The sequence below is a fragment of the Pan troglodytes genome, chromosome 7 (assembly GCF_028858775.2).
Source record: "Pan troglodytes isolate AG18354 chromosome 7, NHGRI_mPanTro3-v2.0_pri, whole genome shotgun sequence".
Lineage (NCBI taxonomy): Eukaryota > Metazoa > Chordata > Mammalia > Primates > Hominidae > Pan > Pan troglodytes.
The window spans coordinates 39,008,033-39,031,810 of record NC_072405.2 but is presented as its reverse complement, the minus strand read 5'-3'; the positions used below and the strand labels follow the sequence as shown (position 1 = coordinate 39,031,810).

Sequence of the window (23,778 nt, the reverse complement as noted above, 5' to 3'; positions counted from 1 at the left end):
CTATACCTGGCCTCTTTTTCCTATAATGGCTAGTACAGTGCTTGGCATGTAATAAGCGCTAATGAAATATTTCTTGAGTACATGAATAAGTGAATAAATACAAGTGCTAGAGAACTAACAATAAAAGGTAATTTTGTTTGGGAAGTAACTTGTTGAAATCTATGGATTTGGAGTGCAGGTTTGAGTGACTTGAATTTGTATTAAAGACACTTTTTTTTTTTTGTAGCATTATGGATCCAAGCCTGTTGAGAGAAAGGGAGCTGTTCAAAAAACGAGCTCTTTCTACTCCTGTAGTAGAAAAACGTTCAGCATCTTCTGAGTCATCATCATCATCGTCAAAGAAGAAGAAAACAAAGGTAGAACATGGAGGATCGTCAGGCTCTAAACAAAATTCTGGTTAGTAAAATTGTTTAGGACTGTTTGGTTTTTATTCAGATTATTCAGGAGGAAACCGTTTAGTTATGGCTAGTTCATTTTTCAGTTCAGCACTCATGTTGATAGGCACTTTGTTGAATATAAAGGATGGGACAAGAGAATTTAAGCTCTTAGGATGTTAATAGTCTTGTGCTGTAGTTAAAATTTAGGTTATTACCTCTTTAAAAAAACTTTATTGAGGTTTAATTTACATACCATACAGTTCATTCATTTTAAGTGTACAGTTCAAAGATGTTTGGTAAATTTACAGAATTTTGCAGCTGTTATTACAGTCCAATTTTAGAACATTTCCATCACCTCCAACAGATCTGATGTGCCCATTTGCAGTGACTTTTCCCATCCCTGCCCTGGAAAACCAATAATCTGCTTTCTGGCTCTGTATATTTGCCTTTTCTGGATATTTCCTATAAATGAAATTGTACAGTAAGTGGTCTTTTGTGTGTTGTTTTTTTCACTTGGCATATTTTTGAGTTCCATCCATGTAGTATGCATCAGTACTTCATTCCATTTTTATTGCTAAAGCGTATTCCATAGTATGGATATATGTACCACAGTTTGTTTATCCATTCACCAATAAACGGTTATTTGGATTATTTTCACTTTTTGGCTGTTTTGAATAGTGTTGCTATGAATATTCATGTACAAGTCTTTGTGTAGACATATCTTTTTATCTCTTTTGGATAGAGACCTAGAAGTAGATTTCTGGGTCATATGTCAAATTTATATTTAACTTGTTAAGAAACTGCTAAAATAGCTGTACCATTTTACATTTCCTCCAGCAATGTATCAGGGTTCTAGTTTTTTCTCATCCTTGCTAACGCTTGAAATTCCTTGTTTTTTTTTTTTTTTAATCATAGCTATGTCTATAGTTGTGAAGTGCTATCATTGTGGCTTTAATATACATTTCCTTAATGAGTAATGATGTTGAACATTGTTTCATGTGCTTATTGACCATGTGTATTCCTTGGTGAAATGTCTATTCAATTTTTTTTTGCCCATAAAAAAAACTGAGGTATATTTCCTCTCTCTATTGATTTAATAATTCTTCATATATTCTGGCTACCATTCTTTGATCTGGTATACATTTGCAAATATTTTCTTCAAGCAAGTGCTTGTCATTTTATCTTCTTAATAGTGTCTTTGTATGTACAAAAGTTTTTAATTTTGATGAAGTCCAACTTACCAGTTTTTTTCTTTTATCATTTGTATTCTTGGTGTCATATCTAAGAAATCTTTGCCTGACACAGGTCATGAAAATTTTTTTCTGTGTTTTCCTCTAAGAGTTTTGTAGTTTTAGCTCCTGCATTTAGGTCTGTAGTATATTTGAGTTGATTTTTGTGTATGGATTAGCATAAGGGTCAAAATTTATCTTTTTGCGTGTTCTTATGGAGTTGTCCCAGCATCATTTTTTGAAATGATGATCTTTCCCCTGTTGAATTGTATTGCGCCCTTGTTGAATATTAGTAGACCATAAATCAAAGAGTTTATTTCTGGAGTCTCAATTTGGTTCCATTGACTTCTGTGTTTATCTTTATGCCAGTATCATTTCTCTTGAGTGCTGTAGCATTGTAATTAAGGTTTGAGACTGAGAAATGTAAGTCCTTCAACTTAGTTCTTTTTTATTTCTAGAATTGTTTTAGTTTTTCTGTATAAATTTTAGGGTCAATCTATCAACATTTGCAAAAAAGCCTGCTGGGATTTCCATAGGGATTGAATTGAATCTATAAATCAATTTGGGGAAGAACTGCCATCTTAACAATATTAGATCTTCCAGTCAATGAATGGATGGCTTTTTACAAATTTTTTGTAGAGACAGGATCTTGCTCTGTTGCCCAGGCTGGTCTCAAACTCCTGGCCTCAAGCAATCTTCCTACCTCAGCCTCCCAGAGTGTTGGGATTATAGGCGTGAGCCATTACACCCAGCGGTTATTTTATTCTGATTCAATCTCACTTATGAATGAAATTGTTTTCTTTGATTTTTTTTAAATTGTTCATTGCTAGTATATAGAAACAAGAGTTTTTTAAAATACATTGATCTTGTATTCTGTAACCTGACTGAACTTGTTTTTTATTTCTCGTAGTTTTTTGTGTGGTTTCCCTAGGATTTTCTATGTCAAGATTATGTCATCTGTGAATAAGAACAGTTTTCTTTCTTTCTTTCCAGTGTGAACTTTTTAATTTTTATTTATCTTGCCTGTCTGGACTGGCTGTACATTGAATAGTAAAAGTAGCTACCTTTGCCTTGTTCCTGATCTTAGGGGCAAAGCATTCGGTTTTTCACTCTTACACATGATATTACTGCAGGTTTTTGTACATGCCCTTTCCAGTCGAAGAAGTTCCTTTCTATTTCTAGTTTGTTGAGAGGTGGTTTTTTTTTTTTTTTTTTTTGAGACGGAGTCTTGCTCTGTTGCCCAGGCTGGAGTGCAGTGGCGCAATCTCAGCTCAGTGCAAGCTCCACCTCCCGGGTTCATGCCATTCTCCTGCCTCAGCCTCCCGAGTAGCTGGGACTACAGGCACCCACCGCCATGGCTGGCTAATTTTTTTGTCTTTTTAGTAGAGATGGGGTTACACTGTTAGCCAGGATGGTCTCGATCTCCTGACCTTGTGATCCACCCGCCTTGGCCTCCCAAAGTGCTGGGATTACAGGCGTGAGCCACCGCACCCAGCCTTTTGTTTGTTTTCTTTTGAGACAGGGTCTTACTCTGTTGCCCAGGCTGGAGTACGGGCATGATCATGGCTCACTGCTGGCGTGATCATGGCTCACTGCAGCCTCGAAACTCCCCAGCTCAAGCAAGCCTCAGCCTCCTGGGTAGCTGAGACTACAAGCACATGCCCACCACATTTGGCTAATTAAAACTTTTTTTTTTTTTGGTAGAGATGGGGTTTTACTTTGTTGCCCAGGTGGGTCTCAAACTCCCCGCTTCAAGGGATCCATCCCCCTTAGCCTCCCAAAGTGCTGGGATTATAGGCATGAGCTACTGCATCTGACTGAGAGTTTTTAGTCATAAATGGGTACTGGATGTTGTCTGATGCTTTTTGTGTATCTAATGAGATGAGCATGTTCTCACTCTTTAGTCTATTAATATGATATATTAACATTAATTGATATTTAGATGTTCAAACAACCTTGCATTTATTCCTCAAATAAATCCTACTTGGTTATGGTGTATAATCATTTTTATTTGTTGTGGTACTCAATTTGCTGGTATTTCGGTCAGGATTTTTGCATCTCTATTCCTGAGGGACTTGATGTGTATGTAGTTTTGTTTTTCTCTGGTGCCTCTCAGGGTAATTCTGGCCTCCTTAAACGATTTGTGAAGTGCTCCCTTTTCACCTATTTTCTGAAAGAGTTTGTGAAACTTTGTTATTTTTTAAAATGTTTGATAGAATTCACTGGTGAAGCCATTTGGGCTTCAGCTTTCCTTTGTGGAAAGCTCTTTGTAAGAATTTTTTCTTTTCAGTTTACTCAGATTTTCTATTTCTTTTTGAGTTACTTTTGGTACTTTGTGGCTTTTTAGGAGTTTATTCATTCATCGTTTACATTGTCTGAGGTTTTTCAAAGTATTCCCTTATAATCCTTTTGATATCTATAAAGTCAGTAGTGATATCCCCTCTCATTTTTTTTGAGATGGAGTCTTGCTCTGTCACTCAGTCCCCCCAGAGTAGCCGGGATTACAGGTGTGTGCCACCACGCTCAGCTAATTTTTGTATTTTTAGTAGAGACAGGGTTTTGCCATGTTGGCCAGGCTAGTCTTGAGCTCCTGACGTCAGGTGATCTGCCTGCCTCAGCTTCCCAAAGTGCTGGGATTACAGGCCTGAGCCACCGCACCCAGTGTCCTCTTTCATTTCTGATTTTAGGAATTTGTCTTTTCTCCCTTTTTTCTTGATGAGTCTAGCTAAAGGTTCATCAATTTTGTTGATTTTTTTCAAAGAACCAACCTTTGGTTTCATTGGCTTTTCTGTTTTGGTTTTTGTTTGTTTGTTTGTTTTATTTCCACATCAGTATTTATTATTTCCTTCCTTCTGCTTGCTTTGGGTTTAGTTTACTCTTATATTATTATCTTTTAAACAATGTCAGTGGAACTTAATTCACAGCTGAAATTATTTAGCTACTTCAAATTGTAGCAATAATAATTTTTATTGATGTTAATTTTTTACACATCCTACAAGCTGTTTTATAACTGATTTGGAAGCAAAGCTTTTTTAAAAATCAAAGTAGGCCTGTCATTCTTATAATATATATTAGGTTTATATGTCGTTCCAATGAAATATACATAGAATTAACTCATCGTAAACAAAAATGTAAAAACTGTTTTAAACATTAACATAGCCACTCTCAGGCTTAAGCCACTTGAGCCTTTGACCTGCTCAAGAATGTCTTTGCATTTTGTAGTTTAGGCTACAGGTATTGGGTAGCGAATTTCATCTTCCCCACAAACAGGTCCCATTCGACAGCAGGAAGAGCCCTTGTAGGGTTTTACTTCTCTTTGGTTGGCCAGGGTTTTCCCTAACAGTCAGGGTAGGATAAACTGTGTTGTGGTAACAATCCCAAAAATCTCAGTTTCTTAAAACAACAGAAGCTTGTTTCTCCTTCGTACTACATGTTTATCATGGATTGGTAGAAGTCTTAGCTAGTTATAGTCACTCAAGGACCCAGGCTGACAGAGCAGCTGGAAGCTCAAATGTTTGTGAGTTCTGTGCTAGCAGGAAAACTAACTCTGGAAGAGCTTGCACTAGCAGTTAAGTGCTGTGGCCTGGAAGTGACACATGTCACATCCTCTCACAGCTCATTGGCCAGAGTTAGTCACAAGTCACTCATTGGCCAGAGTTATGTTCCCAGCCATAGGGGGCTCTGAAGTGAATGCTTTCCTTAATGAAGAGAGCTGGAAATATTGGGTGTAACAACTAAAGGCTACCATGCCACTCTAGTTCAGGCCACGGTCATTGGATTGCTAGGTTAGCTGTTGACCAGGTCTCCTGGTTTAGCTGCTTTAGTGTTCATTCTTCATACAGCTGTGATTTTTCTCATTAGATCATGTTGCTTTCAGCTCAAGCTGATTGTTACTGTTTTTCAGATAAAAGTCCATGTTTTACTGCAGCCTGCGTGCCTGCCTCATCTGGCCTCTAATTATCTCTTAGGTGTGGTATCATACTGTTCTCCTTGTACTCTGTCCTAGTGATACTGACTTGTAGCTCCTCCAACATGCTTTATTCTCTCTTGCCTCTTGGCTTTTATTCGTATTATTTCTTCTTCCTGGAATATTCTTTCTTACCTCCTACCCTCTTTTGGTTCTGTCCAGTTCTTTTAAGTTTCAGCTTAAAAGTCATATTATTCTCATTCTTCAGTGTGAATTCACTGTATAACCTTTGAGTTCCCATAGCACTACTCTTTTTGACAGAGCTCCCAATGTGCTCCATTGTAGTGATGTGGTTCCTTGTTTGCCACTCTGCCCTCAGTATCTGGCCTAATTGCTGACATGTAGTGAGCACTCAGTAAATATTTGTTGGATGACTAAATAATTACAGGATAGGGTGGGGGAGAAAGTTGGTAATGTACACTATTAAAAAATCTGATTATTAAAGGACTTGTATACTTACCATCTATTGCCAAGAATCCAACGTTCGTGAAAATGTATATGGTTTTAACAGTGCTCAGTTCCTGGTTTCCAAAGTATTTTATATACCCAAGCTTCACAAATCCTTTTAAAGTTGGTTATATTATTTGTGTTTGTTTCTAATGTGAGAATAAATATAAAAAATACTTTGTGGAAGAGTTATTTCAGACCGGCAGTTAAGATTCTTTTGTTTGTTTGAGATGGAGTTTCACTCTTGTTGTTCAGGCTGGAGTGCGATGGCATGATCTCAGCTCACTGCAACCTCTGCCTCCCAGGTTCAAGTGATTCTCCTGCCTCAGCCTCCCAAGTAGCTGGGATTACAGGGGCCCCATTCCCATGTCTGGCTAATTTTTTTGTATTTTTAGTAGAGATGGGGTTTCACCATGTCAACCAGGCTGGTCTCGAACTCCTGACCTCAGGTGATCCACCTGCCTCGGCCTCGCAAACTGCTGGATTGCAGGCGTGAGCCACCGCGCCCAGCTGATATTCTTTAAATTGAAAAGAACAGATTTCCTCTCTTCACCACACAGTTATTTATTGCACACAAAAAATTCCATCAGTAATAGAGATTTTAAAAAAGTCTTTTATAATACCTAGTGCTTTTTTTTGTCCCCACAGCCCTCTTAATATACCAGCTATTCTAATTCTCCATATTTGTTTTCAAACCTTACTAATGTGTATATTTATAATATCAATAATTGTATTAAAACTTTTATATACTGAATTTATTTTTTACTTTTAAATACTTTTCTATCTTGCCGGACTTTTCGGTTGCTTTTTTTTTTTTTTTTTTTTTGAGACGGAGTCTTGCTCTGTCACCCAGGCTAGAGTGCATTGGCATCATCTCGGCTCACTGCAATCTCTGCCTCCTGGGTTCAAGCAGTTCTCCTGCCTCAGCCTCCTGAGTAGCTGGGATTATAGGTGCCCACCACGATGCCCGGCTAACTTTTGTATTTTTAGTATAGACGGGGTTTCACCATCTTGGCCAGGCTGGTCTTGAGCTCCTGACCTTGTGATCCATCCGCCTTGGCCTCCCAAAGTGCTGGGATTACAGGCATGAGCCACTGTGCCTGGCCGTCAGTTGCTTTTTAATAATTCATTAAGTTGATGTGCCACATTTAGTTAAAGTCTTAGTTATTTTCAATTTTTTGTTATTTTGGGTAATGCTGTTGTAAAAAATCTTTGTACCTTGAGCTTGTACATTTGAACTAAGTGCTTAGGATACATTTCCAGGAGTGGCATTTCTGACTTAGGGGTAGTATAGTGGTTAAGAGCATGCTTTTGTTTGCTCATGGGTGATAGCAAAATAGTGTTAGGGTCACAAAATATCTATATAGCCCTTGGAATTCCAAGAAATAAAACTGCCATATTTCAACAGGTGTTGAGTGGCCCTATCTTTTGACCTTTTTTTGGCGGGGGAGGGAGGGGCAGTCTTTCTGCCTTGGTTATCTTAGCCTTTGAGAGTATAAATAAGAGAGGTAAAATGAAAGAACAAACTCAGGAAATGAACGGGTGTAGTAGTAAGTTTTAGTTTGAAAATAGACTAGGCCTTTCCTATATCATGCATTTCTAACTAAACAGTAAGTCAGTTTTGTGAGAATTTTGTGCAAATATACTTGTGGCATTTTTGATTATTTTGAGACTTTTTCATACTAATCCTACATAAAACTCAAGTCATTATATATTTATATAAGTTGTTTTCAGTAAATTAGAAAATACTACTTTTTAATAAATAGGAACTTTATATATATAAGTGGAAGTATTTTACTTCAGACTTAGAAACATGTTTTAAATAGCCTTTTTGTTACCAACACACTATTTTTTGTCTACATGAATTGGTTAGTTATAAAATCATTTTAGCATCATTAGCCTTGCTTGTCTTTTCCAGCTTATCTTTTGCCGCTTAATATTGAACTCTAGGAATCTTTTATCCAGTTTTTGAAGTGTCAGTATTAAACAGATTAGTAAATTCACATTCATGAAGTTTTACTGTATATTTAATGAAATGGCTATACACACAAACAGTGCATATTTAACTTTTTTTTCCCCTTCTACTAGAAATGTTTTAACCATTCAGAATTTGTTTTGTAGCAACAGTTGGCCTCAGAATATATTTTTTTTCTCAGAAGAGGTTGAGCTGCTTTCAAAGATTTTGTTCATCTTCTGTAGAGTGTTAGACCACTTCAGTTTCACGTTTTCTGATGTTGTCCATCATACTTCTAAGAGGGTTGGGTTCACTTTTCAAGTCTTTCACGGTTTTGTTTTTTACACAGCAGCAGCAGTCAAGCACTTCATAAAGGAAAGCCAGCACCACTAAAGATACCACTGTAAATATAAATAAAAGCAGGATGACAAAGCAGGCAGTGTTCCAGTTGTCATGGAAAGGGTAAATTTTTTGAACTTGAAAACCAAGGTACTGATAAACAGAGGTAGTGGTTTCATTCCAGTGGCTGGAAGCCATTCTTAGAGATTCCACTTCTTATATTGCTCTTTTGAATCTATAAAAAAGGTAGAAAATGAATTTATGTAGCAAACTACAGATCTGTTAATTCAAATCTCAGTACTAAGATTTCTTAGTAAATTTGTATAGGCAACATGAATCTTCCTTAATTAATGCCTAAATGGTAGTTTTGAATTTTTTTGTATATCTGGGCCAACGTCCTTAGTCAACCATACCCTGTTTTTTAATATATATTATTTGCTAGATGAATATGTATATTTAAGATTCAGGCCAGGCATGGTGGCTCACGCCTGTAATCCCAACACTTTGGGAGAGTGACGTGGGCAGATCACTTGAGCCCAGGAGTTCAAGACCAGCCTGGTCAACATGGCGAAACCCGTCTCTACAAAACATACAAAAATTAGCCAGGCATGGTGGTGTGTGCCTGTAGTCCCAGCTGCTTGGGAGGCTAGGCCGGGAAGATTGCTTGAGCCAGTGAGGCGCAGGTTGTGGTGAGCTAAGATCGTGCCACTGCATTCTAGCCTGGACAATGGGAATGAAACCGTTTCTCAAAAAAAAAAAAAAATTCATATACCGAAATTAACTGCTAATGGAAGGGGAAAAGGCAGCTGAATTGGTTTAAAACTTGATTAAAGCAGTGGTCACTGAGCTATTATCTACAAAAAACCTTGGCGTTTTAAGGTTATGTTCTTCAAACTGCCCCTGGAAAAGCTTTTATCATTAGCCTTGTGGATTCTTCTTACCTTTTTGGTTCAGTGTATTTCTGTCTCCTGTTTCCCCTTCTTTAAACTTTGATGACAGGTGATCTGAATCAGAAATAGTGGCTGAGTGAAAAATAGTAGAGAAAGAAAACCAAATAATGCCAATTTTCAGAATGAGGATAATAAAATTTTAGGTTAGAGTGGTCTGTGAAGAGACCCTAATCTTGGGGTTATAAATGATAGTCTTAAGTGTTTCGTATACCTGAGTGACCCATAGACATAAATATTTTAAAAAACAGACAAATTCAGCCCTCCCAAAGGTATCAGTTATTATTCCATTTCACAAAAGAAGCTGGTGAGTTCAAGTTTCAGTATTCTTGAATTAAGTTTAGCTCTTGTTGACCTGGTACTTGTTAGCTCTTAAATGGGGACTGTTAGAATCAAAGATTTGTCAGTATGGAACTATAGTAATGAGGAACTAAATTAGTTTTTACTGTCTTGATCTCTAACAAATATTTTAACATTTAGTTTTAAAAATTATAAGATAACCTGTGCACTAAGAACATTTTGGAAATAAGAGAAAAAATGTAGTTCTACTTCATTAATTTATCGGTTGTCATTCTGTATGCTTTTCCTTTACTACATAGTTGTAAACAGGATTTTATTTTTATAACAAATGTTTATTGATTACCTAATATGTACCAAATATTTTTGTAAATTCTGGAGATACCTTTTGTGTGAGAGTGTTTCATTTAACGAAAACTACAAAGTAGTATGAACCCCATGTACTTTTATTTTTTTCTTTCTTACTAGCCTTGCAGATGCAGGGCCTCAAAAATTGGGTTAAGACTTAGAATTATAACTCTCTGAAGAAATCTTTAGTAAAAGGTGAGAGATTTATATGATCTGAAGAGAAACCAGAGTATCCCATGTACTGTCTTTTTTTTTTTTTTTTTTTAGGCAGAGTCTTGCTCTGTCGCCCAGGCTGGAGTGCAATGAATGATGCAATCTCAGCTCACTGCAACCTCCGCCTCCTGGGTTCAAGTGATTCTCCTGCCTCAGCCTCCTGAGTAGCTGGGATTACAGGCGTGTGCCACCACACCTGGCTAATTTTTGTATTTTTAGTAGAAACGGGTTTTACCATGTTGGTCAGGCTGGTCTCGAACTCCTGACCTTGTGATCCACCTTCCTCGGCCTCCTAAAGTGCTGGGATTACAGGCGTGAGCCACTGCGCCTGGCCTCCCATGTACTTATAATGCAACTTCATTCATCAACTCTTGGCCCATCTCTACCTGTACCCGTTTGCTTCCACCCCATTGGTTGTTTTAAAGCAAATTCAAGGCATCGTTCACCTAGAAATATTTCAATATATATCTCCCAATGGTGAGGACTCTATTTTTAAACATAACCACAATATTATTGTCACACCCCAAACTCAAAGCCATAACAATATAATTCCTTAAATTTTTTTGTTTTCTTAATAAAATCTTTGGGGTTGATAAAATTATGTTTTCTAAGGTTTTTGTTTTCTTAGGTTTGCTTGGTAAGTCACTTCACCTCTCTGGATGGACTTGCCTCCTTTTTTCCTGCATTTTGAAGGAAAATGCACATTGCACTCCAGCGTGGGCAACAAGAGTGAAACTCCCATTTCCAAAAAAGAGATATCTCATCTACTTTTGAGGTATAAGTGAACTGCTTAAAATATTTTCAGGTCCTCTTACCTCAAAAATAAATAGAAAGAGGCAGTCAGGAAGGCAGACAGATACATAACTAAATTCAGTTATTTGAGGTTTAACTTGTATCCATTAATGAGCTATTCTTCTGGTTAAATTAATATAGTTTATTCACACAATTGAATCATAGGTAACTGAGTTTTAGGAAAGATATTTAGGATATGTTCTTGAGTGAAAAGAACAAGGTGTAGGATAGTGTATATAGGAAAAGGGAAAATATATACTCTTATTTGCTTGTATCTGCACAGAAATCTTGGAAAGACCTACAAGAAATTAATCACAATGATGGTGTGGATGGGGATCCATCGGGAGGAGAGTGAGGCACAGGGATATGTTTGAGGCTTCTTAACCTGTACCTTGTGTTCTTTTGTTTTTTCAACAATTTAAACATATTATTTATTTGAAACCAAAATAAATCATCTATTTTAAAAGGAGAAATAAAAAGCACTATTCCTTATTCTTGGCTTTCTTAAAAGTCTATTGTTAGCCAACAATATGGATTAGTATGGAGTAACCATTCTTTTATTCCTGCTTATGGAGTAGTATGGAGTAACCATTCTTTTATTCCTTTCCTTTTTTTTTTTTTTTTGGCTTTTCTCCTTTAATTCAAAAAGATAAAATTCCTTTGTGCTTTCAAAATGTAACACATCTAGTTAAATCAGCTATCAATATTGACTTATTTAATGCACTGTAATACAAAACGTTAGCCTAATAAAACTTCTAAAGTGCTGCTGAGTATTCCTTTGCTTTCTTAATAAACTTACTTTCACTTAAAAAAAGCCTGTTGTTTATGTATCTATTTAATATATTTATTGAGTATTCTGGATTCCAAAAAATTCAAATTGGGATTAGGAAACACTGTCATTTTTGTTAGACTGTATACTTTATTCACACATAAAAATGCTTTTAATAATTATGCTTGGCTGGGTGCTGTGGCCTATGCCTTAACCCCCACACTTTGGGAGGCTGAGGCAGGAGGATCACTTGAGCACAGGAGTTTGTTTTTGGTTTGAGACAGAGTCTCGTTCTGTCACCCAGGCTGGATGGCAGTGGCACAATCTTGACTCACTGCAACCTCTGCATCCTGGTTCAAGTGATTCTCCTGCCTCAGCCTCCCGAATAGTTGGGATTACAGGTATGTACCATCACGCCCAGCTAATTTTTGTATTTTTAGTAGGCATGGGGTTTCACCATGTTGGCCAGGGTGGTCTTGAACCCCTGACCTCAGGTAATCCACCCACCTTGGCTTCCCAAAAGTGCTGGGATTACGGGCATGAGCCACCGCGCCTGGCCAAGCCCAGGAGTTTGAGACCAGCCTGGGCAATGTGGGGAGGCCCTGTCTCTACAAAAATAAAAATTAGCTGGGCATGATAGCCTGCGCCTATAGTCTCGGCTACTTGGGAGGCTCAGGTGGGGGGATAGCTTGAGCCTAGGAGGTTGAGGTTGCAGTGAGCTGTGATTTCTCCATTGCACTCCCGCCTGGGTGATAGAGTGAGACCCTGTCTCAAAAAAACCAAACCAAAACAAATTACGCTTGTAATAATGACTATAGGTAACACCATAGGCCACCTCCAAAGGCACTTACATGCTTTGCTGGAAGTGTCTAAGCAGTTTAAGAAAGTGTATAGGTCAGGTTTATGTTGTAAATGATGATGATTTGTCTTGTGAGTGTATTGATAACCGAGCGGCTCAAAACATTCATTGTTTGTTAGCTTCTGGGCATATCTGAAAAAAGTAAACGCTCTAATATGGAGTCATTTTCCACCTTAAATTTAGTGTGGCATGTTCTTTCAAAGTGTGGTAGAGCTCTAGTAACTTTTGATGTTTAATTTAGGGTAAAGGCTAAATCTTACTTTCATGGATTAGGCATAATTAACCATGCAGAAAGAAATATACCATTAGGCCTGTAATCCTAGCACTCTGGGAGGCCGAGGCAGGCAGATCACCTGAGGTCATAAGTTCAAGACTGGCCTGACCAACATGGCGAAACTCCGTCTCTGCTAAAAACACAAAAATTAGCCAGTTGTGGTGGCGGGTGTGTGTAATCCCAGTTTCTCAGGAAGCCAAGGCAGGAGAATCTCATGAACCTGGGTGGCAGAGGTTGCAGTGAGCCAAGATTGCGCCACTGCACTCTAGCCTGGGCGATAGAGTGAGACTCCGTCCCCCCGCCAAAAAAGAGAAATACATCATTAGGATTTTCTCCTATCCTGCGACTTAGTTTTGAAATTAAAATGTAAGTTTATATTAAGCAAATGCTGTAAACATTCTTTATGAAAAGCAAGAGAAAATGGTGTATATGAAAAAAAGTAAAACAGTCTTTTTCTGGACTTCCCTACCCATGCCTTAAAATTTGATTACAGGAATGGGGAGCTTTAAAGTAAATCACATAATTTTTTTTAGCGTATGTGTTTTAGTTTTGTTTTATGTTAATTTTGGTATGTTTACTGCCATTTGATACGTTTACTCCCATTTTGATATGTTTACTCCCATTTGATATGTTTACTCCCAAAGGCCCCAGTGCAGTGTTGATGGGGATGGGACTTGGAACTGTTCTGGAACCTTTGGGTTGCCAGATGAGAATAAAGTTATGCTGTTGCTGTATTTATGGTAAAAGCCTTTGAATTGAATTCTCAGGTGCTTTTAAGCATATCACTTTGAAATGTGATCAGTTAATCCTAATAGCCTGTAAATATAGAGCAACTCACTTAATTTAAGCTCTGGAACTTAGGCCATGTCTCCAGTCAGTTTGGTGAAACAGCAATGAGCCTCCATCTGTGCTAACAATAGACATATTCCAAGCAAAATGCAGGCTGATGATAGAGTGTTAAAACAATGTGGGTGGTAGGGGTTTCTGTTTACGGTTTACCTGAAATTTGATTTGTAAGTTAACTGTTTTATTTGACAGAGTTATTTTTATTTTATCTGAGACTTTTGTTTGGTGCTTCTGTACTTTCTGTAGCAAGCACAAATGGTTTCTAGATAATTAACCCCACTGTGCTGAACCTGGACAGATCTAGTATCTTATTACAGCAACCTTTGGGTTTTGCAGGGGATACTTTGCTCAGGCTAGCTGAATGCCGACTAAGAAAAGGAATAGAAATTATGAAGAAAAAAAACAACAAAAACCCTTTAAAGATTAAATAAACTTACCAGCAAGGTAAAAGGTCAGAAGCTGGCTCTTTAGGTCAGATATAGTATGTATCCTGGAGTTCTAACATCTAGTAAATAACTAAATTTTCATGCTTGAATAGTATAAAATTAGAAATTTGGTCAGCAGTTAATATTAATTTTTAATAGACATGAACGATTGCTCTGAGCCACGAAGATAATCTTGTTACCTAGAAAGGTACTTACTCTCCTTTCTTAACCAGTTCTTCTTAGGACATATTTTTATTTTAAAATGCAGTTTATCAAAAGGACTGACTTTGTATTTATTTTGAGGATCAGTTTAAGAATGACTTCAACATTATATTTAAATGGTGTGATAAATTGATATCAAAAATGAAAGGCTATTTAAGAAGGTTTTTGTTTAATAGCATGACTTTATATTACGAGAGAGAAATTTCACAGTGAAGAATTACTTTAATTAAATGTTAAGGAAGTCTGAAGCTGTATAAATTATCTGTTCAGTGTAGTATAATGCAGCCCATATAGTGATACCTTTTATGATCTTTTATATAAAAATTAAAATTGTGATAATTTCTTGGCATTCTCTGCATCTACATTCAAAGTAAAATAAAAGTAATTTTGAACTATTTTCTCATATTCTAAAAAATATAACAAACTTTCTTATAAGTAACTATTTTTTAGCAGCCAATATCATTTGCACATAGAATCAGAAAGCTTTAGTCTGGAATTCGCTTTTCATCTGGGTTTTTCTTTAAGAAAAATCCTTTGTTAAGACAGACCAAACTGCAGAAATGAAATCGCTCAGAGAAAATGAAATTAGCAAGTAACCAGTTAAAATAAAAAGCTATGGTTTACTCTAAGGTCTGGATATAGATCAGGTTCATGTAAAATGTAATGAATTTTCCATTAAGGCACAGATGGTAAGGGTGCTTATCAAATAGCACAAGGCAGTCTTCATATTTTCATAATAAAATCCTACCAAGCGGTGAAACGAATACATTGCTTTTTCTTGATATTTAGTAGGAGCAAAGCTTTCTGGTTGATTTTTCAGGGTAAAATATTTTCCTATTGCATCATAAGGACATGTACCACTAAATAAAAAAGATCATATAAACCTACCTCTTGTCTGAGAGGATGCTGCTGAAGCGATGGTATCGTCTGTTTGTAATGCAGTCTAGTGCACAGCCAAGATGGAGCTGTGCTTCTATTGGTTGAACCACAATGGAGCTGACAGTTTCCTCTATGTTCATTTGCATTAAGTCTTGCCACCCTTAAGAGTAAATCATTCATAAACTTGAATAGAGCTGTCTGGGGTATCAACTGTCATCCCTTCTCCTTTATTTTTTTGTTCTTAAGCTAAATTCCTATATAGGAATTTGTGAGTTACTAACAAATTGATGATTCTTTAGTGTTTCATTATAAAATTTCAGATCCTTCAGTGAATACTTCAGTGCTAGGGCTGGAAGATAATGTCGGGAAAGGTAGTAACCTAGGAAACAAACAGTCCAGGTTTGCCAGCCTGATATTTCCTTCAGGAAGTGTGCATAAAATCTTATAAATTTTTCTTTTCTTATTCTTCCTTTTCTTTCATTACTTGTTCCATATATAATTTTTGCACTCTGGAAGTGATTATTTCCATGTGGTGGTTTGATTTAGGAGGAATTATGAAGGAAAATAATTGGCTTTTAGCTCTGCAAGTTGGAAGAGGGCTCGTTTAGGTAAATAACACTACCTGCATTCAAAAAATAGTCTCTAAAATGTAAATGGCAAAGTGATCTCCAGGTTGGCTTTTTAGAGACAGAGTATTTTTAGTTACTGTGTATTATTTAGAGTTATGGTCTAAGCACAACAGAATGAAGGTTTTTAATTATGGGAGTGGCTGTTAACAACAGCAGCAGACCAGGTACATGCTATGTAGGCTTCTTTTTTAAAATTATAGATGAAGGCTGGGAGCGGTGGCCCATGCCTGTAATCCCAGCACTTTGAGAGGCTGAGTTGGGTGGATCACAGGGTCAGGAGTTCAAGACCAGCCTGGCCAAGATGGTGAAACCCCATCTCTACTAAAAGTACAAAAATTAGCCAGGCACGGTGGCAGTCTCCTGTAATCCCAGCTATTCAGGAGGTTGAGGCAGGAGAATTGCTTGAACCTGAATGGCAGAGGTTGCAGTGAGTTGAGATCACACCACTGCTCTCCAGCCTGGGCGACAGAGTGAGACTCCATCTCAAATAAAATAAAATAAAATAAAATAAAATAAAATAAAATAAATAAAATAAAATTATAGATGAATTGGTACATTAGTTTCTGGGGCCATAAAGGAATGCATAGAAATATCTGTATTATAGTCATTCATTCAACAAATATTTATTGAGTGTTTACTAAGCTTGACATTGAGTTAGTAGTAGATGCCAGAGACATAAGCATCATGTCTCATAAGCACAACTGTTTGTGATTCATAATTGGCCATTTGTGTGGTGTTTGTCCTTAACACATTGTCATCTCTTTTTTCATAGTCTTCCCAGTTGTTTATACAGTTGCGTGGGGTAAGCTTAATATTATTTTACTAAATTTAAACAAGGAAGCATTAAATGTGCAGTCACAGATTTCTGTACTTTGACAAAATGGCCAGTTTCAGATGGAATAATCTGTGTAAAGGCTGTTTATCACAGGGTTTACACTGGATTTGAATCTATACTCTGCTGCTTACTACCCTCAATTTTATTATATTTAAAAGGGGACAGTAATACTTCTTAAGTTGGATTTTTTGGGAGGGATTACGTATGAATATTTACCATAGTGTTTAGCAGATAATAAATATTGGTTACTTTTATTACAGATGTGCTGAACACCTTGGGAAAATGAACTATGTAGGTAATATTTCATAATTGAAACAGTGAATGGAAAAGCACCTATAAGGCATTCTTTTTTTTTTTTTTTTTTTTTTAATTTTGAGACGGAGTCTCACTCTGTTGCCAGGCTGGAGTGCAGTGGCACCATCTCGGCTCACTGCAACCTCCAACTCTCTCGTTCAAGTGATTCTCCCAAGTAGCTGAGACTACAGGCACGTGCCATTATGCCCAGCTAATTTTTGTATTTTTGGTAGAGACGGGGTTTCACCATGTTGGCCAGGATGGTCTCGATTTCCTGACCTCATGATCTGCCCACCTGGGCCTCCCAACTGTAAGGCATTCTTAATGTTATTGTTACTTTTGGAAGCATGGTAGACTTCAGTGTGCCAATTAATTAAGATTGTAACAAAGTTAGTTTTAAAGGAAAATTGCATATGAAGTTTCATTTTAGTCTCAAAAAAGGATACTCAATAAAGACTTCACTAATCTCAAAGGAGTATTGTATTGCCATCTAGAAGCTGTTCTTTTGGATCTCTGACAATTGTTACATTTGACTTGTGGTTGTTCTAATGCAATCTTTTGTTTAAATTATTATTACCAACCTGGTGCCAGAGATTGGTTCTCCTCTCCCCTTTTACTTAACCTCTCTCTTTGTGGATCAGCCACATGGGAACTTTATAATATCTGATCTCATGCCTTGCTAACAGAATGTGTACTTCTAAAATGTTTTTCTAGTATTTATGATGGATTTTTTACTGTTCCTGGTTATGACTAATGGAATGCATTTGTGATGCAATGGTGACATTAGGGTTTCTGCTTGTAAGAATGCAACAAAATGATAGATGTTTTGAAACAAATGATCTTTTGTACAGGGTTTTCCACACCAGATAGAGAAGGAGAGGGGGGTGTTTCTCAAAGTGGGTGGGCAGTGCTGTGATGCTTTTTAAAGTAAGCATCCATGTTCATGCAGTGGCAGTGCCTGTGGCTTTTTATTCCTAATTTATCTGTAAAGTTTACTTTAAAATAATTGTGATATCTTTTTTCTATTAGTTTCCATTAATTCCTATTTTTTTGGTCTTAAATTAGTAAGCAGAAATTGATGTAAAAAGTGGTATATTGAACTTTTCATCCCTCAGAAGTAATCCACTCCTTGTGTTAGCTTTATGGATGGGATTGAGGTTTGTATTGTTTCCTTGTTTAATAAAGTGTACTTCTGATTATGGAGCGAGTCTAATCAGAGTTAAGATAAGAATGAGATAAAGGAGAAAGGGGCCTGGTGCAGTAGCTCACACCTGTAACCCCAGCACTTTGGGAGGCTGAGATGGGTGAATCTCTTGAGTCCAGGAGTTTGAGACCAGCCTGGGCAACATGGCGAAACCCCATCTCTACAAAAAATAAAGAAATTAGCCAGGCATGGTGGTGTGCACCTGTAGTCCCAGCCTCTCAGAAGGCTGAGGTGGGAGAATCATCTGAGCCTGGGAAGTTGAGGGTGTAGTGAGCTGTGATTGTGCCATTGAACTTCAGCCTGGGCAATGGGAATGCAACCCTGTCTCAAAAAATATAATAAAAAATAATGTGATAAAGATACTTATAAAAGAATTGTGGTTTGGTGTTTTAAGTTATTTATACTTTGTTTCTACCCTTAGTGAGAAAATTGGTACTTTAATGTATATACTCAAAGATTGTGTATTATTCACCAGAATTTTACAGGGTAGAATATATTAGATGAAAAACTCAAGAAATATGTTACCAGCATTAAAATTATTTTAGCTGCTCAAGAGTCATAATCACACATAATATGACGATGTTATTTTGAACTTCATTTGCAGATCATAGCAATGGATCATTTAACTTGAAAGCTTTGTCAGGAAGCTCTGGATATAAGTTTGGTGTTCTTGCTAAGATTGTGAATTACATGAAGGTAAGTACTTTTCTCAAATAGCAAAAGTCCTATTTAACTTTTTGGCAAAAGAAGGAGATTAGGTTTTTCAGAAGTTAAATTTCTGTATACATCAAAATTTATCAAAATTGTGCGTTTTCAGTATGTGCAGTTTATTGTATGCCAGTTATACCTCAAGCCTTTTACATTGTATTAATTTGGCATTGTGGCGAGTTACCAAAGCATATTTAATCTGCATTAACTCAAGGGTACAGTTTAAGCTCACCATTTCACTTAATAAGAGTGTGCCTAGGCAGTAGGTATATCACCTCTTAATGAATACAAGCTGGCAAAACCAATGGGAGGATGTGATTGATTTTTCAGGTTATTACTTCCATTGATGTGAGAAGTAAAAAGTACATAGTTCAGGCAGATGATGGTGATGGCTTCTCTGCATCTTGGAGGAGAAAATTAGACATTTACTGAGAGTCTTAGAAAAACATTGACTCACAAAAGAATTAGAATTTAATGTTTGATGGAAGATTTAGTATTTTTTGAATACTAAGTTTTGATCATATAAGATTTTGGCTTTACTTTGAATCTTTTTTTTTTCCCTTTTCTTTTTTTTTGAGACAGTCTTGCTCTGTTACCCAGGCTGGAGTGCAGTGGCACGATCGTAGCTCACTGCAGCCTTGAACTCCTGTGGTCAAGCGATCCTCCTGCCTCAGCCTCCCAAGTAGCTGGGTACAGGCATGCACCACCATGCCTGGCTAATTTTCTTATTTTTAGAAGAGACAAAGTCTCACTGTGTTGTCCAGGCTGGTCTCGAACTCCTAAGCTCATGTGATTTTCCCACCTCGGCCTCCCAAAGTGTTTGGCTTTCAGGCATGAGCCACTATGCCTGACCAAGACTTTGAATCTTAACTAAATTTATTAAAGTGGGATTTCATTTTTAGCTAAGATGGCTAAGTAATTTCAAATTTGCTCCCTTCTTTTGCCAAACTCTTATTCACGATTAGTTACTAGTTGCATCTCTTGAAAAAGACAGTACTATATTTGTTATTTTAATTTCATCCATCCATTGGTTAAAATATAAATCAGATTTTTAACTGTGCTAAGGCTTTTCTTTTGTAATTTAATAGACTTAGTGTCTAGCTGAGTCTAAATTCTGTGGTTTGTATTTGAGTTATAGTATAAATATGTTAGTATATAACTCCCCATTATTAAATAATGTATTTTGACACGTAAGTATTCACCGTTGATTCATTTCATCCATTTATTCCCCCACATGGTAAGCAGTTATGAAAATCTATTGGCTGTTTAGGGCACTAATGGTGGGAATACCCAGAAAAAAATGCACACCCTCAGGGCTGTCACTGTGTTGAGGGACACTGACATTTAAGTGTCATGTTTTTGCTACTCTGTTAATATGGTCTTCACTTCCCTATGGGGCTTACTTATAACTTTGTCTGTCTTAGAACAGTGAACTTCAGAATTTTTACTTGTGCTCCCTACAGTTTGAAAAACTGTGTACCCCTTTGTACATATTTAAGTTGATAACTACACTCTGTTAGCAAAGTTTAAATAGTGGCACTATTCAAGCAAAAATTTAAATGATGACCAGAAATACAGAATTTCTGGCATAGTGTAGTATTTCAATAAAATACATCACTTTTAAATTTATCTAATGGAATCTAAATGTCATTATTTAAAAGTATAAAAACAAACTCCCTTAATGATTGGGAATTTTAATTATTTTTTCTTTGAATATTTGTGTCCCATCTGTTACTCCCTTTGAATTTTATCCAAATGTTATGTATTTTTATCTTTCAAATCATTTATTGATCATCTATCAAACTTTCCTGCCACAATAATATGTAAATAAATTGAAATATAAATCAAAATTTAAAATGTTTTTCCTATGACCATAAAGCTCTAAGTGTTAAAAATAACTTACGGTTTGAGTTATTTTTACAATTATTGGTGCACAGTTGATTAGAATAACATACATAGATTAAAATTTTGATTAAATTCACTTTGTATCAGAAATTTATTCTTAAATGAATGCAGCTGTCTCCTCTCTTCATTAGTTCTTGTGTTTGGCAAATCTGTTCGTGTTTTGAGATTTTGTAGAATTTAAGTGCTTAGACATAAATGTTCAAATATATAAGTTAATTCTAATGGAAATTTTGTGATATCAGAATCTTCCAAGTTATATGTCAAAAATCACTAGTGATTTTATCATCAAGCATCCATTAGTTAATGCTTCTGTTAGGTCCTCCTTCAGTTTTATTGAAAGCAAAAGAATGGAAACCACCCAACTTGCCAAAGGATTTGTTACCTAGTGCTTAACCATTTATTTTCTTAGCTTCTAGGAAGCATATCAAAAAGGCTTTCACAAGACTTATCAAATGTCTTATATCAGTTCCCCTCCCTCCCTTCATAGGTACTTTCTTTAAAATCTGATATATTCAGAAGCAGTTGAGAAAATAGAAATACTGTTAATTTTAATATAGCTTTGTGAATTTTTATTACAGTTGTTTTATGTGTTTAAAATATATTTTTGTGAAAACTTTTAGTATGAAGGTTTAGCTTATTCAATTTTTAGAAAATATCTCCTAGTTAACAAAGCCAGTCTCCATTGTCAAACCAACTAGCCATAACAAACTTGCTTTGAATCATAAAATTTTCCTCTATTTTAAATTTCAAATAAATAGATTACCAGATATTTTGGATAATATGAAAACCACTGAGGAATAAATTATGGAATGCATACTAAAAGATACTGCTAAGGTATTTGAGCTGAAAATTATATGACTGAAAAAGAATTACAGTAATTTGTCAATTTTTGTAATAATTTAAACATTTCTGTGCTGCTTGTCATGTTAGATTAAAAATTAAATCAGTTAAAATATGAAGCAAGGGATATGATAAAAGTTGTGTTATTCCTTTATTTATGTATTTATTTGTTTCTGAGACAGGGTCTTAACTCTGTCACCTAGGCTAGAGTGCATTGGCACCATCCTGGCTCACTGCAGCCTCGATCTCCTAGCCTCAAGTGATCCTCCCGCCTCAACCTCCCAAGTAACTGGGACTGCAGGCACGTGCCACCATGCCTGGCTAGTTTTTGTATTTTTTTTGTAGAGACAGGGTCTCTCAGTGTTGCCCAGCTTGGTCCTGAACTCCTGGGCTCAGGGGATCCCTCAAGTGATCCGCCTGCCTCAGCCTCCTGAAGTGCTGGGATTATAGGCGTGAGCCACTAGACCTGGCCTGTTACTCCTTTTTAAATGTGTGTTCCTGCATCTTCTGATTTCTGATCTCAGCTATTAGGTATAAATAAAAGGGAATGAATCAGAAGTAACCTTACATTTTTATTTGGGTAATTAATGAAAGAGATACCTACTGCTTAAAACTACTCAGTATGACAGCTAGCATATCTTATTTTTTGTCAGTAGAAGGTAGAAATATTAAACTGTTGAAAAACTATAATGAGAATTGACTAATTAGAATAAAACTTTAATGATACGATTTGACAAAATAGATTTTAACTACCGTATTGAGTAATGCACACTCAATCTAAAGTCATTTCTATACAGCTTTTATATAGCACAATTTGAATGACTTGGCAGTCCTAGAAACTATTTCTTTTATATTTAAAGGAATCAGCCTCTCCCTAATTGATATTGTTCCAGCTCTCTAAATATGCTTTTTCTTCAAGCTAATAAATATTCAGGGAATGAGTTTTGAGAATTACTTATATTTAAATTCTCAGCCCAGCACAGTGGCTCACACCTGTATTCTCAGCACTTTGGGAGGCTGAGGCAGGTGGATCACTTGAGTTTGAGACCAGCCTGGCCAACATGGTGAAACCCCGTCTCTACTAAAAATACAAAAATAAATTAACCAGGTGTGTTGGCACATGCCTGTAACCCCAGCTACTTGAGAGGCTGAGAATCACATGAGCCTGGGAGGTGGAAGTTGCAATGAGCCAAGATTGCACCACTGTACTCCAGCCTGGGCGACACATTGAGACCTTGTCGCTAATAAAAAAATAAGAATTCTTGAAAAAAATATTTCTTTTTATCTTTTTTTTAACCAGTGTTCTCTGTGCATTACTTTTATCATACTGTCCCCTAAGAGCAATGCGTTCTTGGACAATACTGAATGGAGGTGGGGGTGTAGGGGGAATGGTTGTTAGAGGAAACTTTAAACAATTGCTCACAGATTATGATATATTAGAATGTTCCAGCAGGGGCCAAAATATTTTAAACTCTTTGAAAAATGTGTGACTGGAAAAGACAAGAAGCCCAGTAATGGATAGTTTACGGCACCTCAGTTATCATTCACGAATGCTTCCCTGAAACCATTTTTTTGGCTTGTCTGTTTGTTTGGGTCCCTGGAGTTTATTATTCCTTCAGGCTCTGCATCATAAATTCTGAATGGAGGTGAGATTACTTTTTCATGGCGGGGGGAGGTGGAAGGTAAAGAGGAGAAGGGCTTATTTTGAAAGGGAAGAAGTACATTTGGAAGGTATCTGTAAACAGATTCTTGGAAAGTCTCCCACTGTCTTTTGTGTACCTTTAGAAAGAAAGCAAAAGAAAGACAACAGAAATGCTCCTTATAGTTGATTCATTTAATAGGGAAACTGTTTAATTGCTTAATAAGAATGATTAGAAACTATGTGGAAAAAGTTCCAGGGGAGGCATTAGATAGGTACAGTGAGATTTATAGCAGATAGTCATAACTTTGGACAAAGTACTAAATAGAAAGATGAAAGGCAGATACAGGAACTTCAGAGTCATAATACTGAGAACATGCAGTGGAGGGGACAAACTGCCCACCTCATCTCACCAGCTCCTGAGATGGTTACTGTCATACCATAGCTCAGTAATTTACGTTGGAACAGTAACTGAGACATCAAAAAAGATTAAATTATGTTCAGTGACCTGGTTAAGATGAAAGAGGAACTTTATGGTTT

At 36.6% G+C, this 23,778-nt stretch overlaps 2 protein-coding genes and 1 non-coding gene across 12 annotated transcripts in view; 1 reads left to right on the top strand and 2 right to left on the bottom strand.

The window, feature by feature from the left end:
• GTF2E2 (general transcription factor IIE subunit 2) overlaps positions 1-23,778 on the top strand; it is a 79,766-nt gene that overhangs the window by 4,451 nt on the left and 51,537 nt on the right. For all 8 annotated transcript variants that reach the window (XR_010159478.1, XR_010159477.1, XR_010159474.1 and 5 more), the window contains exons 2-3: positions 227-396; positions 18,751-18,842. Coding sequence is in view for 2 of the 8 variants with exons in the window: in XM_001168104.4 (XP_001168104.1) it covers positions 231-396; positions 18,751-18,842 (258 nt within the window). In the remaining 6 variants the exon portion in view is untranslated. The remainder of the gene's footprint in view (positions 1-226; positions 397-18,750; positions 18,843-23,778) is intronic.
• On the bottom strand, positions 8,030-15,302 carry SMIM18 (small integral membrane protein 18). Of its 3 annotated transcripts, none has more exons than XM_009455144.5 (3): positions 15,194-15,302; positions 9,255-9,335; positions 8,030-8,548 (listed from the first exon to the last, which is right to left on the bottom strand). In XM_009455144.5, the coding sequence occupies exon 3, from the start codon at positions 8,509-8,511 to the stop codon at positions 8,224-8,226; it is 288 nt and encodes a 95-aa protein (XP_009453419.1). In that variant the 5' UTR covers positions 8,512-8,548; positions 9,255-9,335; positions 15,194-15,302; the 3' UTR covers positions 8,030-8,223. The 3 variants fall into 3 exon arrangements, with proteins under 3 accessions (XP_009453419.1, XP_009453420.1, XP_009453421.1); XM_009455145.5 differs by having other exon boundaries at positions 9,255-9,317; positions 15,194-15,281; XM_009455146.5 differs by lacking the exon at positions 9,255-9,335 and having other exon boundaries at positions 15,194-15,291.
• Positions 10,025-10,138, bottom strand: LOC112204343 (U5 spliceosomal RNA). Its single transcript, XR_002937897.1, has one exon. It is a non-coding gene; the product is annotated as a U5 spliceosomal RNA (small nuclear RNA).

Excerpts from the sequence above, each read along its gene's own strand:
- SMIM18 (XM_009455144.5), bottom strand. The coding sequence starts at position 8,511 with ATGGCTTCCAGCCACTGGAATGAAACCACTACCTCTGTTTATCAGTAC.